A 19020-nucleotide genomic window follows, 5' to 3' on the forward strand; every position below is an offset into this window, starting at 1 on the left:
CAATGTTTCTACCGTATGTCATTATGATAGGTATTGGCTTATTGTTTTCTATGCTTTGACTTTTCTGGAGAGCCTGCCACCCTGAACAGGCAGCAGAAATGCTACAGCGAGTCCATGGAGCAGGGAGCCAGCCTCAACCTCTGGTGCTCCAAGGGACACTGAGGAGCAAACGCTCCCAGCACGGTGCCTGCCTGGTGTTTTTAAGCTGCTTTGGCTTTGGCAGCAGTTTCTCGGATCGACCACACTCTCATTTGTTTTACTTTGGGTGAGCTTCGTGCGGGACCACCATGGGACTGCTGTAAATGGGTGGTTGGTTATTCCCTGCTGCATGGGATAGCTAACAGCTCTACCACAACCAGGCACAGAGAAATGCAGAGCCGTGGGGAGACAGGTGAAGTGTATTAGCGAGCACAGTAAAAGAAACCAGGCACACAAACATCACGTTCACTCTGGCAAAGAGCTCTAGGTGCTGCCAACCCACCATGATGAAAACCGCAACATCGCTGCAAGAGGATAACGTCCAAGCTGAGGACACGGAGCAGCAACAGCCGCCTCGCACATCGCCCCGAGGGAAGGTACAAGCACTAAACGACACGGGTGCGCACCGCCCCGCACCTCCTCGCCCCGCCGCCCTGTTCCCGCCTGCGCCCTCGCCAGGCCAGGGGGGCGGTGCGAAATGGCGGCGGGGGCGGCGCGAAATGGCGGCGGGCCGGCATGGCGCGCCCCGAGCGCTACTTCTGCACGGCGGGCCGCGGCATGGAGCCTTTCGCGGCGCAGGAGGTGCGGGCGCGGCTCGGCGCCACGGAGGTGAGCAGGGCCGGGCGGCGGCCGGCCGCAGGTCGCCTCAGCGCCGCCGGGGTGAGGGAGAAGGTGGAGGAGGGAGCGTGCGGTGGCGCTGCAGAGCCGCTCCAGCAAGTGGCAAGTCGCTTTCTTCATTTATTTATTTATTTTTCTCTTTTTTTTTTTTTTTTTCTACCTCTTTTGTTTTGTTGTTGCTACGTTTCTTCCCGTTATCCTCGTGCTCCCATGCCCTCCCGTCCCGTAGGTGGACTACGTTTCGGGGAAGGTGTTCTTCACCACCCGGGCAGAGCTGTGTGACCTGAGGAAGCTCAAGTCCGGGGAGCGGTTGTTCCTGCTGCTGAGGAGACGTGCCCCCCTGCACCTCTCTAGAAATAAAGGTATTGTTCTCATGGAGAATAAGCAGGGTCTCGTGTTCAAAGGCTCCCCTGGATTTTTATTTTTCATTTGTGCCGAAAACAGCCAGGAGAAAGCTCAGAAGAAAGCTGTTTTAAATGGCTAATCGTGTTAGTTTGTCTGTTGCTGGTGCTGTGTGTACAACCCCACCTTCACAAAATGGTTGAGGCTGGAAAGGACCTCAAGAGATCATGTAGTCCAACCCTCTGCTCCAGTGGGGACACCCAGATCATCCAGACAGGTTTTGAAGATCTCCAGAGAAGGAGACTCCACAGCCTCTCTGGACAGAGTCTTCCAGGACTCTGTCACCCCCAATAACCTTCACCTAAAAAAGCTTCTAAAACTCAAATTCAGCTCAAGGGACATATTATGTTTTCCCTACAAGCAAGCAGACCCTCATGTGTGTCCTGTGTCACATAACAGATTTTGACCACWTTTTTTTTGTAAATTTAAGTCCTTCGGGTTACAATATTGTCTCAGTGTTGGAGAAGAGAGATGAATGTCCATGTGCTGGTGCCTTTTTATCTCTGATATAGTCTTTAATTTCAAGAATCCATGGACTCTAAAGCATAAAGTGAGAAATAGGGGCATCTAAACTTTCTTTACATCACCAGCTTGTAAGTTTTTATATGAATTGTGCTATATATTTGTAGCGTTATCTTCCCTTTTATCGTACATAAGTCAACAGGACTGCGCATGGGTGAAAACTGAGGCGTGCATGAGGGGCTCCAGGTTTGAAGGAGATGAACATATTCAGCTTATAATAAAAGTTTATTTGTTTATACAGTAAACCAAAATGATTTGTGTCTGTGTCTCTTTTTCTATCTGGGAAAGTGTCTGATGTCTGTAACCCTGGACTGAGTGCTTTATGGGGAAGGTGACATGGTGGACTAGTCCCCAGTCTCCAGGAATGAGTCTAGAAGTGGTGTAGTCTTCTGATAGTGCTGAATTTATACAAATATTCAAATTCCAAATTTGCAAAACTTACTCATGGTTCGACAGAGTCTGCATTGGACTGTTACGTGCCTGTCTGTCGATGGGGTACATGAGCATTGGGGAGCTCAGTTGTGTTTAATCTGTAGTGCTGTAGTTCCTGGGTTCAAATGTTAATGAAGTTGAAACACTGTGAGCATCTGCTATCAGGAGAATCAAATGCTGAGATTAAGCTGATTAACCTGAAAGGTCTTTTTCTTGCAGGGAAAGCATTGCATGAAATTAAAAGTCTTGTCACTGAGGAACCAAGGAACTGGCTTGATATTATCTCTATTTGGAAAAATCTTTGTGGACACAAGGAGGAAAAGGATGATGTCTCTCAAGAAAATCCTTTGCCTCTCAAGAGAAAACCAGAAGAAGAGGTGAATATTGCAGCTAAACGACAGAAGACAGATACTGTTTCTGAGGAGTGCCAAGCAGGAGCTGAGAAGAGCTGCTTGGTGACAAAGAGTGATCAGGACTTTGGGACTGAAAGCCAGACTTCTAGAGAAGAACTTTCCCAAAGCAATGAAGAGAAAGATGTTGRTAATGAGAAACATAGCTTCAGTTTCAGAGTTTCTTGTCGCTGTAGTGGAGCAATTGCCAAAATACTTACTTCACAGGTATACTAAATTATCTGTGTTTTGAAACAAATTAGTGAAGGCGGAAGGAAACGTGTAGTTTATTTGCAATTTAAATTGTGCTGTATGTTCTGGAATCTGTTTGTGTATTTTCTCAAAAAGAATGTAAACTGCTTTACTTTTGGCAAATAGAAATGCAAGCAGTGGTGTTCAGTTTGAGGTAAGATATTACCCTGAATGGTTTTCATCAGTGTTTCCTGCTGAGAATAGGTAGATGATGTTTAGGTAGAGGTAGCTGGGCCTGTGAAAGCTGATGCAGTCTTGGTAGCAACCATCTAGCACATCGTGCTTACCTGAGGAACCCTTTCAAAGGCTTCAGAGCCATCTCCTCTTGTTTGTGCATGGTAGTGTAACAAGGTGCAAAGGCTGTGCATTGCAACTTGAGAAGTACAGCCTTGTTTGGGGCTGTTTGAGGGGRGGAAAACACATTCCCCAGAAGGGGAGTGCAGCTCTGGGACACCTACCCAGGGGTAGGTCCTTGTCACTGAAAATAAGTATTTTAACTACCACTACTACTTCTCCTGCCCTGTTAAAGTTAGTGCCTGGAGAGGTGGGGTGCTGTAAGCATGCCAGTACAAATGTTTGCGTAAGTGTGAGTTTGAGCTCTTGGTCTGAAGATAGCAAAAAAGTTTTAGAGGCTGTATGTGTGTGTGCTTATATGTATGCAATATATGCATAAATATATAAGCTTTTTTGTGMGTTATACACTTATGCATTTATTTTTAGCCATGAGAGTGTGTGTTGTAACTTAGGCAGGACTTGAACTTCAGCCTTGCGTATTCCAGGTGAATAATAACCATTTTGTCTGACAGCAAGTTTACTCTGTGTCTGTCTTGTTCGACTTTCTTGCATTTCTTCAGGCCTTTGCATGAGTATTTCTGAAGGGATTAAAGAGAGGCTGTGCATCTTCCCAGGTATTTACAAGGATTGTACAATGAAAGCTATGGCCTTAGGGATGTTGTATAAAGACTAAAGTGATGTCTTTCTCCCTCTATCTGTAGCTTTCTTAATTGTGCTAATTGCACGTTATTATTCTTTCTTCTCACAGGAGATTGGAAGAGCCATTGGCATAGCACTTATGAAGCAGTTTGGATGGAGGGCAGACTTGCGGAATCCAGATCTAGAGGTAATGCTGTTTCTCTGCCAAGCACTCGCTTGCTGCTTTTGAGTTTACCTTGCGTCTCCTGTGTTGTTTTTTTTTTCCCTTTCCCTTTGCATGCTGAACTGCAGACTCTGCCTATTTGTCTCTCTGCTGCTGCATTTAACCAGAGAAGAACTGGTTGCACACAGTGAAACTGTTCACCACCAGCTTTCACAAGCCTTTCAGTTCACCTAAATACAGAAAGATCTGCAGGAGCATGTACTGTTAGGAAGGATCAGTCCAGGGAACAGGGCAGAAACCTGCACCCTTACAGACTCTTGGGCTCTGGCTGACTGTTAAAGGTGGAGTTCACCTGAGCCRTTGGGCAGCCAGTTCTCCCCAGCAGTCTGTGGCGGGGGGGCAGAAAAAGAGAAGGCAACAAGGGCCTTTTCTTGATGAACTCCATATTTGAGAACTCAGTTAAGGAAGGAGCTTGCAGTCCTGTGCATCTCCTAGACTGACTCTTGCAAGCAGCTTGGTTAAGATGCCCTCTGTTTTGCAGACTGTCTGGGACGTTAGGGGTTAGGGTTCACTGCTCATGACAAGCTTTATGCATCCCTGTGCTTGGCATACAGAAGCTGCTGTCAGCGCTGATGTTGGGGAGACTGAGACCTTCCATGAAAGCTCTCACTTCATCCACTGGTTCCATTTTTGCCAGGCCTTGCATCAAATAAGGCTTCACTGAACCAGGAATGGAGAGCTTGCTCATAATTTGATCTGACTTTTGCTACAAAACTCAGAGCAAAACTGAGGGATATAGGGATTCTTTAAGAATCAAGAATCTTCCTTTGGGCTTCTTGGGAAGGGATTGCATTCACAAAACATCTGTTGGACAGCTCAGAGCCTTCTCTTTTGACATGCTTTTTATGGCACAGGAGCACAAGCTCTTGAAGCTGTATGTATTTCTGGAAGTATTATCCACATCTTCCTTCTATCTGAAATGCTGGGTAAAGGAACTCATTTGAAAGGCAAGGTARAAGGGAAAGGAGAGGGAGATGAATAGTAATTAACATTTTTTGGATGATTTTTCATCAAAATTACCTGGTGCCAGTGTATACAGCTAACTAGCTTCTCCTGCTTAGAATAAATGTTTTTCAAGTCAAAGATATCCTTTTAAAACTACAAACAATTGGTTCCCATAAAGATTTTGATTCTTACACCCGCTGTGACTTCTTCCAGTTAATGATAATTTTCTAAAGTATTTTTGTTGTTCAGCTAGGATCARGCATTTATAGAAACAACCTCAGAGTATGGCTTAAGGGAATTAAATTTACATGATGTCTAACTGACAAATTTTAATGTTGTTCTTGTTTGCTGTATTTCAGATTTTTGTGCATCTAAATGACATTCACTCTGTCTTGGGAATTCCTCTTTTCAGGTAGGCATTCTCATCACCAGCTCTTTCAGCAGTACCAGAACAAACATTTCTAAACAGTTATTATTTATTGTTGCCCACCGTTGTTATTTATTGTCCGATTTAATGTTCATTGGGCTGTCATGTTATCTATGACTTTCCTGAGCAAGTAGGCTAGACTTCACAAGGAGTTCAAAGATGAAAACAGATTGTTTTCTATTTGCCAGTCTAAGAATTCTACTTCCATTGGTCTTTCATGCTATGTGGACCCTTCAGGCTTGATTGTACCATAACTTCATGTTGCTCTTGCTGTCTGCAGGATTCCGTTGGCAAACAGGGAGTATATCCAAACAGCAGGACTGAGATCAACTATTGCCTGGGCCATGGCATCTCTGGCTGAAATCCGTGTGAGTGTTCTTGGCAGAGGGGTAGACACTCGAATGAAGGAGTACAGCTGCCAGTCAGAAAGGAAGCTATGAGTCTGAAGTATTAAACTCTTAGTGCCTATACTGTGATCCAAGTCACAATATTGGTGCTGAGTTTCAAACACAAGTGTGAAAGCCTAGAATAGTATTAGKTTTTTTTTGTGTGTGTGTGTATATATTTTTATATATATAATTTATATATGTAAAATAAGTTATTTAAATTTATGTAGATATAAATATAATGTAAATATATAAATTAGTTATATTTTTATATATATGAAGATAGATTATAGTGGACATTGTTCATTCATAGTGCAGTCTAGGGTAGGGTTTGTCTGCTTTCTGACACAAGCACAGTATGTTCAGCTTATGTTCAGCCTGATACCTGATGTAACCCCAGTCCTTTTCAGTCAGACTGTTCCTCCCTGCACTGTTTAAATTGCACATCTTTTTACATTGTTYGTACATCCAGCCTTGTTTGGGATTTTTCCTTCCCAATGAGAGTGAGAATGATCTTTTTCAATAATTATCTTGATACCAATATCTGTCTACACTCAAGTGTTTCTCTGTTTCCCAAATACCACCTTGAGATTGGAAACATTTGATGTATTATCTTTAATGAAGTTATTCATGAAGTATGTTTGCTATACTGCCTTGAAAGCAATTTTGATGTGRTAAGGAAATGATCACTGTTACCCTTGTTGGGTTCAGTGGTAATTTATAGGTGACAAATACGTTGAAGGAAGCTTTGCACTGAGAGGAGTCTGTTACCTTGCTTGGGATGCTCTAAAGCCTTTTGTCTTTGTAGGCAGGTGCYTTTGTCCTGGATCCGATGTGCGGGTTAGGAACAATCCTGCTGGAAGCTGCCAAAGAGTGGCCTGTAAGTACAGCAGCCACAGTAGGTAGGACCCTTGCAAGACTGCTTGTAGTGGCATCAGGAGAAATCTCTATCACGGTGATACTAAAGTCCATTTTCTTACTGGAAAACTGCAACCAAATAGGTCTTTCCAGACAGGTGCTGAATATGATTTAGTGCAGACACTCCTTCACATAGGTGTAAAACATGCAGCTCCTACATCCTTATATGGAAGGATGCCTGGAGCCCTGTATGCATGCAAGGTTTGAGTCARCCATGGGCTACTTTATTTTTATGCCTGAAATTATGGATTGGATATGGATTCCCATTTATTATGGGAATGGAAGTGTCTATAGGACAGTGCAATGAGCTGTTGGCATTAGAGTCAATGCATGCTAGCCATAAATAAGCAGCTGAGATCTTCCTGTTATGACGTAGCCTGTGTTTCTCCCGCCGGTCTTTTGAGCAGCGGAGGACATGAAAGGTGTGAAGATGTCACAAATTTCCCCCTTCCTCCGTCCTCTTGGTCTCTATTGCTCTTGTGTCATATTAGTGAAACCCCCCAGCAAAGGGTTTGTCCTGCAACAAAGGTATTACGGAGGGTTTATAAAATAAATATACCTGTTTGTCAATTAAATGACTTTTAATGACTTTTTTTTTTTTTTCCTCTGAACAGGAAGCCTGTTACTGGGGTGCTGATATAAGCGATTCACAGTTAGAGGGTGCATATACAAATATTAGGAGTGCAGGCTTGATGGATAAGATTGAGTTACTTAAAGCTTCTGTGAAAGGTATGGCTGTAAAATGTTCAAAGAAAGGCCTGTTTAAAGTCGCTTGTACTCCTGGGGCTATGCATGTAGTGTAGTTCTAGTAGATGATCTGTACTAGAGGTAACTTGTAACAAATATCTGCGAGGTGACCCTCTGCAATGCTCGTGAGTGGATACTTGTTTTCTGAACTTTAGCAAGAATAAATTTGGTAGAAGACAGCAAAATAGTATTTAGACGTGAGCAGTAATTTTGTATATTAGTCTTCATGGTTGCACGTTTCACATTGTTTGCAACATGAGAGTTTCTGTATATTGTGGGAGCACAATGAAGGCAAATTTGTATATAGTGCGGGTTGTAATTTCAATTTAACCGGATGAATAAAACGTAATGTTGAGTTATTACTGTTTTCCAGTGGACATACTTGAAATGTTGGTGACTCTTTATTGAAAGAGGTAACTGGTAAATTCTCAGTTCATGAGCTGCTTTGGGAAGAAGGTTGTAGGCCTTTTATGATGTTCTGGGCCTCAGAGCTTGAATCTGAATTAGTCTTATTTGAAATTCTTGACAGACAGAAGCTGCGTGTTCTCCCGTGTACACAAGTGGACGGAGAATAAGCATTTCTCTTTCCTTGCAATAAGAAGTAAATATTTCTTGTTAGAACAGTTGGTTATCAAGACCTTAGAGCTTGCCTTCTAGGAGATACCCTGATGTCAGGCTTTCCTTATACTGAACAACTAGAGCTGGTGTCTTAGGCATCACTCGGAAACTGTTCTTTCTGCATCTTTTGTGAAGGACTGTAGGTAACTTGTCCTTCCACTTGTAGATAAAATGTTTTACTGTAAGTGCCGACCCCAGCATGACTGAAGAAAGACCTCTAGCCCTTCTGGAAAGGCTGGCATGGGATTACAGCAGGATTTAAGTGGGGGAGACCTCTAGAAGTTTAGTCTGACTTTTCTATTTAGGGCTAACCCCAAAGCCAAGTTAAGTTGCTTGGTTTTGAGCTTTTCCAGGGATGGGAAACCTCTTTTCCTTCAACGTACTGTCTAAGCTCTGGCCAGCACAGCCCAATATGTGGTTGGCCTTTGTCACCACAGAGGTGCTCTGCTGGGTCACGCTTGACTCCTTGTTCATCAGCAGTTCACAGATCTACTTCTACAGGGCTGCTCCCCAGCCAGTTGGTTACTGGCCTGGACCCACCAACGTACTCTCCAACCTTTTCATAAAAGTTGGAAAGAGAAAACTAAGTATTCCTGGGGAGGATGCAGATTGAACATCTGGTTCCTTGCATTGTGTCTGCATTTGAACATCTGCACTATGTAAAGTACTTGCAAGCTTAACTCTTCTCCCATGCTTGACATGTAAAGAGGCATGTTGAGAAGCAGCAGTTTATTTGGAAACATCCCATTTTGGAGAGTCTTACTGATGGGGCAGTCGTATTGCCAGTAACAGAATTCATGAGCTAAACTATCACTTTCTGTCACTGTCTTTACTCAGTTTGCATTGGATTGGCCTCGTAGACTGTTAGTGCAGATAAATAGAGTCTCTGAAGGAGCTTGGGGTTTGAGTGCCTAACCTTTGGAAGAGCAGGCAGATATTTTTGTAAGGTCACTGGCAGTGAAGCTCCTGGATGTTTTTCGGATAGTGAGATGTAAAGACCTGCTTTTATTCTGCAGCATTGCCACTGCCTTCAGAAAGCTTYGACACTGTGATTTCTGATATTCCATTTGGGAAGAAGTTCAAGATCACAAAAGATGTTCCGTACCTACCAGACATTCTCCAGGAGATGGAGAGGTACGTGTGGTGTTTGACGTGCTTGGGATGTGGYATAAATGTACTGATGGTTTGCAGTACTAAACATTGTGAGCTTCAGCTTTGCTCTGTTCTGAGCACTCTCTGGCTCTGCAGCCTGATCCTGGGAAGGTGATGGAGGTCTGAGATTTGTTTTTATTTCTGCCTTAAAAACTCTTGTGGCCTCTCTCACAAGCTGTGGCAGTGCTGGTGGCAGCACAGACTGGTAGTGGGTGTTGCTTAAGCTGTGCTTACAAGCATTCTTCTCATATCAGGATGGCTACAGATAAAGGYAAAAGAGGGAAGACTTTTGAGAAAGAAGGGGATAATCTAGCCAAACTTGAAGTAAGGCTGAGCAAATTAAGCACTACTCCTGTTTTTTTTTGGTTGAGGTTTGCTTGTATTAAATCATAGATGTTCCTTTTGAGTTCACAGCCAAGTTCATTAGCAGTCTGACTTAGCAGGAAAGATTCTAGACCAGAAAATGGTGATAGGCTTGTTCTCCCCAGTCAGTCAGTTCACTGGAATAACCTGCCTGGTTTTCTTTTAAATGCCTCTTTTTGTATCTTTTTGGTATTTCTCTCTCTTGTTCTCTTTTCTTTTCCTATTTTTTTGTGTGTATCTGTCTCACCTGTTATGTCATGGCAAAGTGAAGCCAAACTAATACTGAACTGCCCCCCACTTCTCTGCCCCAAGATGTTTTTGTCTCAAAGCAAGCCCTTTCTGCAAGGTTACTCTTCAGCTGGATATTGATCTGACTTACCGAGTAGCAGGGATATGGGAAGAAGATGGTGAAGGAGGTGGGGTAGTTCCAGAGTATCAGGGCAATCTTAGRTCAGTTTATGCTGACTGTACTTCCCTTTGGTCTTGTTGGACACTTTCACCTTCTCTTCTTTCGCTTTGTCTTTTGGGTTGTCCTAAGCAGAATATTTCCGTGGGATAATGGAGATGGACTTGTTCATCTGCTTACTGTAAATAGAGCCCATGTGGTCTCTTCCTCTTGCAAAGTCAAGTGTAAAGTTTCCTTATGTGCTAAGAAATAATCAGATTGCAAACAGTAGTCAATCTACATGAGTTTCCTGGGTTTAAAGACTTCAGTTAGTAGTAAAGCGTGCGAAGACAGGTCTTCAAAAACACCAGAGAGAGAGAGAGAGAGGTGGGGGGCACCTTCTGAACTGTCCTACACACTTGAAAAGATTCCACCTCTGACCCTTTTCTTGCTTTAATGGGATGCTGGTCCTTTGCAGGTTGATGCATTTTGCTGCTCCTGAGACCTATCCCCCACCCCGCCACACACACACACACACACACACACACACACACACACGCACACAAAAGTGTCTTTTAAGGTGATACTGGCCCTAATTCTTGAAATAATTAAGACTTTGATAATTGGATCTATCTTCCCTGCTAGCCAAATGTAAAGACTTCCTGAAGTCAGAAATGTTTGGAAGTCAGTAAAGGGCCCAGTTCTCCCGTGTAGGAAGAATTAACAAAGGTTTGGAGACTGGGCCTGCTTCAGGCTGTGACCCTTCACTTGCTTAAATCTTCTGTTGAATACCAGGGGCATCTGAAATATCAGTCATGCAGAGTTCTGCACAACTCGGTGAGTGCTGGGGAATGGACACCTAACCTTTGTTTTCCTGCAATTGCCAGAGTACTTCGTGTTGGAGGGAGTCTTGTATTGCTGCTCGGTCAAGACCTCCRTAAGGACATGGATGAGGTGATGAAGCGTGTTGAAAGCGATGGGTCTCCTAAAGCTGTGTCTGATGGTGCAAATGAAACCACCACGGTGAAAACCTCGGATGTCAATGGGAATTCTTCCTCTGCGGTGCCTGATGTTGAAGAATCCTTTCTTGGCAGCAGACAGATGTGTTTTGGGTCACTGGTGCTGGATGGCGTCTATGGGGTTAGCCTGGGAAAGACAGATGCTTTCATACACAAATACAAGAAGATCTCTACTGCTGGGAATCAGTAGCTTTCTTGTAGTATGCAACTTGAATCCTGATATATTTGAAAGCAGCACAGTGGTGGAACACTGCAACCCTGCAAATCTGAAGCCTGTGCTACTTGTTGGCTCCTCTGACTTGGATGTGATAAGGGTTTCTTCAAAACTTCTCATTATCAGGAGAAGGATGGAGATAGGTATTATTTTTCAGCATTTAAAAAAAAAACTTTTAGTAATATTAAATGGATTTTCATCTTTGGCAGTATTTTTTTTAGGAAGCTGTTTTTGGTAAGGTGTATCTGGCTCTTGAGAGCTGGGTGTTTGCAGCCTTGTACTATTTTAAAGCTAGGACGCATCTGAAATTACTGTTCAGATCTGTTGGAAAGGAAATAAACTGTTTTCTATGTCACTTCTTTGCAGCTAAAGCATGTTTCTATCAGGCCATTTATGCTTCAGTTTAAATGTGAAGAGACATCTTGCTGCCAGCAGTGTTTTCCCTTACTTGGTAATGTGCCTTTAGGGGTGTAATGGGGAAGATGGGGGAAGCTTTCAGCTGAAGGTAACTTCTGCCTGCAAAAAGGCATATGGAAAAGCTCTGCTGGAGAGGTCTTAAATTCTTTTAGTATATGAAAAAGGTATTTTTGGGGATGCAGTCTAACTCAAAGCTTTACTGCAGCTGCTCAGGAAATGGTGAAGAATTTATATAAAGAGTTATTGCAGATTTTCAGAGGATACTTCGGATGAGTTTGCGGCGTGGCAAGCTGGGGTGGAATTGGGCAGTGTGTTCCTTTGCCACGGTTAGTGCAGAGACCATGCTGCTTAACAGTGCCTGCAGGGCTGTGTGGTTTGTGTTGTTGTTATTAGTTCATTTGTTTATTTGTTTTTGATCCTGAAAAGGTATTTTACCTGAGTAAGAGACTGGCTCTGTGGCTCCTAATGCCCTTGGGATGTGGTTTGCCACTTGGGGTGTGGTATGAGCAGCAGGGATACCCTGCTGGCTTGTGGTCTGCCTGCTGTAACCCCTAACCCTTCTCAGCAGGGCTGCAGCTCAGCACAGATCTCCCATCCTGGTCTGGTGAACCGGGTTATCCAGCAGGCACAGCTCCTGGTGTTACTGAATGTCACAAGGCCTTTTTTGGCACAATTCTTAAATTGCCCGAGGTCCCCCTGGCCTGAAGTTCTGCCTCTTGTGGTGTTAGCCACCTGCCCAGGTCGGTGTCACCTTTGTGGGGATTGTTTTGTTTTTCATATTTATTTATTTTTCTGTTTTCATGTGTGTTTCAGTAAAGGTTTTTGATGCTGGATTACTGTTTAATGACTAGCACTCAGCTTATCCAAAACGGATCAAGACCCATCAAATAGAGCAAATGTGGCTGGAGAGAGTCTTTCTCCATCAAGTGGGCTACTGCAGAAGATAGGCTCTGTAAATAGGAAAGAGTTGACTGTAGCAGAGCTGAAGAGTGTTTGAAGAGAAACTGCTAAAACACATTGCTAAGTGGTAGAGCAAAGTGCGAAAGAAAAGGGAAGACTGGCCCCAAAGCTGTGCTTAGCTTTGATTTATCCTGCTGCTGGTGTCTGGACTGCTCCCAGATCAATTAATTGATCTGTTGGGTCTTTATCTGCTTTGCATGGCAGGGTTTCTTTGCCTGAGTTGCTATTGATTTTTCTGCTTTCATATAATTGACAGTTATCGCATTAAGCTCCAGTACTTCCATGCTACAACCCTTGCCTCTACCTTTCCTCTTTCACTCCTTTGATCAAACTGCTTTTCTCTCACTTCTCCCTTTCCCAATCCTTTGCTTGTAGAGGGCTGTATCTGAACGTCTCCCTCACTATTCCTGTGTTCATGTTCTTCTTGTACCGTGCATCTCTATTGCTGAAATAGCTTCTCCAGTGGCCCTGCTTCTTCTGCAGTGTCTGCTCGGCTCCTCTGCAGTGCAGGCTGGGCTGCTTGGCCCTGCTGAGGGTCCAGCCCAGCTCTGTCTCTGTGCTCAGGAGGTTCCAAGGCCCGCTCTGGCAATGAGTGTGTGGATGCTGTGCTTTGAAGACGAGGCGGGTTGGGTGGTGGCAAAGGATGGTGGGTATGAATGAATTGACACATACACTGATCTCAGTGTGATACTGAAGTTTCTTAACTGGGACTGGCCCTGTCAGTTTGAGTGTTGCCTGATGGACTGGCTTATTACTGTGGTTGGTTAAATTGAATTGTCACTTAAGTGTTGGAAAATACAAGGTGTTTGTCCTCTGTTCCTTCCCCCCCCAGCCTTCTAGCACCTCAGTCCTTCTGTTTCCAAGGGTAGCTCCTTGGTCTGGAGAGGATAGATTCCTTGGGGCTCTAACCTTAACCTGCTGCATTGTCAGAGCTGTCACTAACATGAGCACTATGCAGGTGAAGGACCTCTTGGTTTTTGAACTTCCTCCGCTTTGCAGAAGAGCCCAAGCCATGAAACTTCAGTTGCCACAAAAAGAGGTAGGTATTTCACTACATACTTCGTTGCTTCACAGAGGCTAATGTTTTTTATATTTAAGAGGCCTTCCAGGAATGGATAGGAGTCCCTTAATCCTTTCAGTACAGCTTAAGTGCTCAGAATGGAAGCCTTGGTTACTTAGAAATTATACAGTACAGAAGAGAATCAAGCTGGAATATTGTTACAACAAACATATGCTCCTGATGCACAAAAAGACACAAGTGTGCACGCTGACCATAAAAGAGGAGGGCCTGTTGGGGCAGCAGGGGTACACATACCAAAACCTTCCTTGAAGGTACAGTGCAAAAGGTGTTGAAGGTCAAGGGTAAAAAGTGCTGAATTAAAACATTGTGCATGCCAGGGGCAAGCGGGGTAATTCTGGGAAGCATTCATTTGGCAGCAATGATGTTTTTTTTCTAATGTACAAACACTTGAAAAAGAGAAATAGCCCTAAATTCTTTCAGTGACTCCCCCATCCACCTTTAGGTATCCTGTACTATTGTTGTCTTTTACATGCACAAAGCATATTGAAGTGAAACAGCTATTCTGTGTTCTGAGAGCTGTCTCCTTTTCCCATCTGTTTGCTGGGCAGCAGAGGAGAATGTGCTGCTTGACTGACTGGCACATCAGATTTTGAAGAGTCATGTTTTTATGCTGAGAATTCTGAATTTGATTTTCATTTCTGTTTCTTTACTGAGTTCTGGAAASGGTGTTTGGCCGTCACTGAACTGGGTTGGCGATGGGTGGGCTGTCATGCAGAGGAATCTTTGGTGGATTTTGGCTGYATAATCTTGCTGCTGGTGACAAAGGGGTGAGCTGTGCAAAGTCACCCAGCTGCTACTGTAAGTCTCCAAATGCACCAAGCACAAAATACAGACCAGCTGTATCCCATCTTCCACATCAGGAAGAGTATAAAGTTGGGGCTTAGAACGTGCAATACACTGGTTGCCTAAGTACAGAGAGATCTAGGGCAAAATCTTCCTGTAAGTGAAACAATCACATTGGTATTCTGAGATGTAGGATAGGGTGAATAATAAAACAAATATTAAGCCTTTACTAATCAAATAACTTGCTCCCAGTTTTGTCGAGCTAAGTTATCTCGGGCAGCACATAAAGCTTTAGCATATTACCCAATTTTGCAAGACTAGCTCTGTGATTGAACTGCGTCTCATGAACTTCCTGGTTGCTCCTTTGCGAATAAAAATCTCTGACTTCAGTCATGTCTGCTCTGCTCTTGCAAACAGAGCCAGGTAGCTAAAGCYTCCACCTGCAGTCAGCTCTGATGCACGTGGCAGATTACACCAAGCAAGCTAGGGCTGTGACGCAGGGCGCCCTCGGCGGGAGCCGAGGCTCCGGGCCTCAGAGGAGTCAGGAAAAGTTATTTTGCGTGTGCTTCGTGTAATCTGATCGGAAGGTTATTGTGCATGTCATCTACCTCGCGCAGCCCTTGCCAGCCTCCCCCCACGTCCCTCCAATGCTAAATTGCTCTCTGGCTGGTTGCAGGCACCCTTCTCCCAGTCTAGGCTTTCTCTTGGGTYGCTTTTCATTAAGCGTTTTTCACCAAGCAGTGTTTTCTATTAGGCAGATAAATTAGTCAAGCACAACGAGCCTTTCCTTGGGCCACTGCCTTCCAAACTTTTTTTTTTTTTTTCCCCTTTTTCCTTTTTAAGGTGGGGGGAAGGGGAAAGGAAGTGCTTTGTGTTTTATAGGCTGCATGAATCAAAATATTTTCTCCGGTACAAGTATTATGCTTATCCTCATGAATTTGGATACTTCAAACTTCTGCTGGTGTCTGTTGTTGGTATTTTTACCTCTGTTCATTCTCTCCTTCCTTAACTCCCTTTGTATTTTGTAACTAACACTTCTTTTTTAAGTGTATCCCTCCTCTATTTCCTATTATTTAACTATATGATTCCTTAAATACCAAAGACTGAATACTGCAGCAAGGAACCCCTTCCATTCTGGAGGAGATCACTTGAATGTAAAGCAGCGGGCAGTCACTTGAGCTGTTTCCTGCTGTTGCATGAGGCTCACATTTTTTTTCCACAATTTTCTTTTTTCATTATTGGATTTTGCACTTGTCTGGGTAAGTGACTGGCTTTGTGTAAGGAATGGTAAGCAGAGATCAGAAGGAGAGGTGTGTTCTGCTTACTGGTGTCGTGTGCTGCCTGCCCAAGGGGAATGGGGTGAAGCCCTGGTGTGTAATTAGCCTGCTGGAGCGATGTGTTCCCTGTCGCTGGGAACAGAAGGCCTGCAACGTGTTGGGGGAGGCTTTCTTCCCAAAAGAAGCTGGCTGCTGCTGCAATGCACCTCTAGAAAAAACCTGCTGCAGCCATGCCCAGGAAACCCTGATTCTGCCTGCACTGAAAACAAGAAATAAAGAGCAGGCAGTGCAACAGTCATGCCCTCCACTGCAGGAAGAAGGGAGCAATTCCTAGAAATAGCTGCATGCTCAGCTGGCTGGGGCTGGGCAGACCCCAGGAGGGATAACTTCAGACTTCTAAGTACCTTTAAGTGAAAGGTATTTTTTTTTTTCCAGGACCAATACAGCTACACTGTTTCTAGCTGTGTTATAAACTTCACAATGGTACAGGAAGCTTCTGTCAGATCCAGCAATGAGGATGCAGGTGCAGTATGGGTTTATGCAGGCTCACAGGGATATTTCCTGTGCTGTCTTATTCTAGAGTTGTATTTAAAGCAACTTGGATAGGCAGACATGTTCTTGCCCCACTTTCTAAATACTGGGGAGTTTCCTTGCAGACAGGTTCTGCCATCGTGGTTTAGTGCGTGGTTTCTGACATCAGCTACTGAAAAATCTCCTGCTGGGTGCTTGCCAGAGATGACAAAACAGCTTTTTGACCCRCCGTCTGCAGACCCTGGGTGTTGTGGGAGGAAAGGTGATGTGATTGTAAAAAGCGGCTAAAACAAGCAAGCTAAATGTAACAATATTTATTGTGTGGCATTTATGCTTCCTGGTGTGATTGTGGCTGCCTGAAAACGGCTGGTGGTTGGGCCCTGGCGGGACCCCGCTTGCTTAGCCCCTTCCTCTGCAAACTAGTGTCCCATTGCTGCCTTTTCCACAGGAAAAGGGGAGCATGTGGCAGTGACCTCCCCAGGGGTCACTGGTCACCAGGCAGATGCCATTCGTCTTGCTGGATCGTCAGGTTGAGGGGCATKTTGCTCAAGTGGCTGGAATTGTCTGGAAGTGCAGCACCACATTTTTGCACTTTTGTGTTAGCCCTAAAAGTTTGAGGTTTAGCTCTTCTCCCTGCACCTCAGGAGTGATTTCAGAAGGAGACTACTAGACCAGGGTGGACTCCTGGCCTCTCACAGCTGGAAGCAGCTTTGCATCACCCTTGCACACTTTCCCTCATGTGTTTTCCCTGGGGGTACAATTAGCAACCACCATCAACCAACCATGGGACCAACACAAACTGCAGTTTCTCCAGTAGTGTCCCAGGAACATCTGCCCGCTTCTGTGGGTGATTCTGAGAATGCACCACTGTTAAACATGCTCTTTGGGTCTTCGKAAGGCCACCCTCAGGACTGCTTGGTAGATACAGCACCTCTCCCGTCCATCCAGCACAGAAAGATGCTGGCTGGGAGGGCTGGGGAGACTTTGCTGACAGCAGCGAATCGCGTCAGCATCGCCATGCTGAAGCCAAGAGGAGCCTGTCAGTGCTGCTTGCTAAAGGGCTCCTGCCTCGAGCAGCCGGAGTTGGGGCTGTAGAGAACAAAGTGGCATTTCAGACCTAAGCAGTGGCAGCAGTGATGGGGCATGACCACAGCTGGCCCTGGAAATACYGACGTGTCCAGCCTCAGCGAGGCTTTTCTGTGGCTGCAGGGTACAGATGACTGGATAAGGCTTGGGATCCCTAGAGGCACAACAGCAAAATCTCACAGCTATTCCCAGCATCAGCCATAGGAGCTCTTCAAGCAAGAGCTGCCCTCTGCATTTCTGTTCCTCGGCAGGCGTGAGCTTGGCTGAAACAGGTAGGAGCTGCTGTACTAGAGTCTATGCCCCCAGTGACCTAATTGGAACCTTACGCTTCACCTGGTGAATGTGCTTTTTAAGGGGCAAGCCTTGAAAGTGCTCAAGGAAAGGTGCTCMCAGAATGGTTGAGGTTGGAAGGGACCTCTGGAGATAATCTCGTCTAACCCCCTGCTCCAGCAGGGACACCCAGAGCACGGGGYGCCCAGTCMCATCCAGGCGGGTTTGGAAGATATCCAGAGAAGGAGACTCCACAGCCTCCCTGGGCAGCCTGTTCCAGGGCTCTGTCACCATCACAGTGAAGAAGTTCTTCCTCACCTGGAGATTGAACTGCCTGGGTTTTGATTTGTACYCATTACTCCTTATCCTGTCACTGTGTCTGTGTTCCTGCTTGTGCCCCAGGCTCCCTGTGTGGGGAGAGCAGAGAGAGCATGGGGGCCACCACCTTGCAAAGGGGCTTTTTAACTATGAAATGGGGCACGTGCTGGTGCACCTCAAGGCCAAGCTACTCACCCTAGCCTGAAACCACGGGAGGAAGCTACATCCTGGCACAGTTTGGCTGAAGGGTCGCAGTGAGGTTTTGCTGCCAGGAGTAACTTTCCATGAGGGTTGGTCCTTTCCCCAGTGGTGATTGGGAAAGGACTCCCAGATCTTCCCTCTGCACCTGCATCTCCTCGGCAGGAGGSCGAGGAGGAAGCGGCAGAAGCCAGCCCATGGATCGGGGAAGAAGCTGCCCAGGTGATGGGTTTCCAGAGGCAGAGGGGAGCTCATCGCTCTCCATCCGGCTCTYGCTACGGACAAGTTACAGGCGCGACCTGAGAAACCCACAGCTGTTTACGCAAATAGAGGAAGCATGGGCAGCTGCTGTGGATAGAAAGTGGGATTTAAAAGGGGAAAAAATATCCTGCTTGCTTCATTCATATCAATTCCTATCTCAGCAGGCGCATAAACTGGGAGCCAACGTAAACCATTTCCCCCCTCGAGGCAATAAAAACACGGGCAGAAAGGCGAGCGCGGGGAGCGCCGGGGCTATCAGTGCTCCGCAGCAGGATGTCCTCTCGCCTTTCCGGAGCTCTCAATTCCCTGGCGTTTCCTTCCGCGGCTCGCTCGCGGCAGCTGCCGCTGCTCCGGGCCTCGTCCCGGTGCCGGTGGACGGGCGCCCGGGGGCAGCGCGCGGCTCCCTCAGCGCGGGGCGCGCCGGCCGCCCCGCTGCGCGCATGCGCGCAACACCCCCCCCCCGCCCCGGTGCCGTCACGCGCAGTCGCGGCGCCCCGGAGGAGCTGCGCGGAGGGGAGGGGGGAGGAGGGCGGCGCGCGCCTGCGCAGTTTGGCGGCGCCATGTTGCCCGAGCGGACCGGGGGGAGGCGGTGAGCGCTCCGGTGTCGGGTTCCCTCCCTTCTCCCGCCTCTCCTCGCCCTCTCCCCCCCACCCCCGAGCTGCGCCCGCCCGCCCCGGGGGCCGCGGCCGAGCGCG

General features: G+C 46.0%; 2 protein-coding genes across 2 annotated transcripts; one reads left to right on the forward strand and one right to left on the reverse strand.

Annotated features, from left to right (window-relative positions):
- Positions 1-714: 714 nt before the first annotated feature.
- On the forward strand, positions 715-11496 carry THUMPD2 (THUMP domain containing 2). Its single transcript, XM_026044034.1, has 10 exons — positions 715-807; positions 1046-1178; positions 2392-2789; positions 3856-3933; positions 5274-5326; positions 5622-5709; positions 6536-6607; positions 7260-7374; positions 9027-9144; positions 10798-11496. Exons 1-10 carry the CDS (start codon positions 715-717, stop codon positions 11117-11119), a joined length of 1470 nt encoding a protein of 489 aa, XP_025899819.1. The 3' UTR covers positions 11120-11496.
- A 2812-nt stretch (positions 11497-14308) lies between these two features.
- LOC112951351 (transmembrane protein 178A-like) lies at positions 14309-16331 on the reverse strand. The gene is given in 3 exon segments (XM_026044015.1): positions 14309-14449; positions 15768-15920; positions 16284-16331. Coding segments are annotated over 3 exon segments (342 nt in total).
- Positions 16332-19020: the final 2689 nt, after the last annotated feature.

The sequence above is a fragment of the Nothoprocta perdicaria genome, unplaced genomic scaffold (assembly GCF_003342845.1).
Source record: "Nothoprocta perdicaria isolate Ctin4 unplaced genomic scaffold, notPer1 scaffold_347, whole genome shotgun sequence".
NCBI classification, from domain to species: Eukaryota; Metazoa; Chordata; class Aves; order Tinamiformes; family Tinamidae; genus Nothoprocta; species Nothoprocta perdicaria.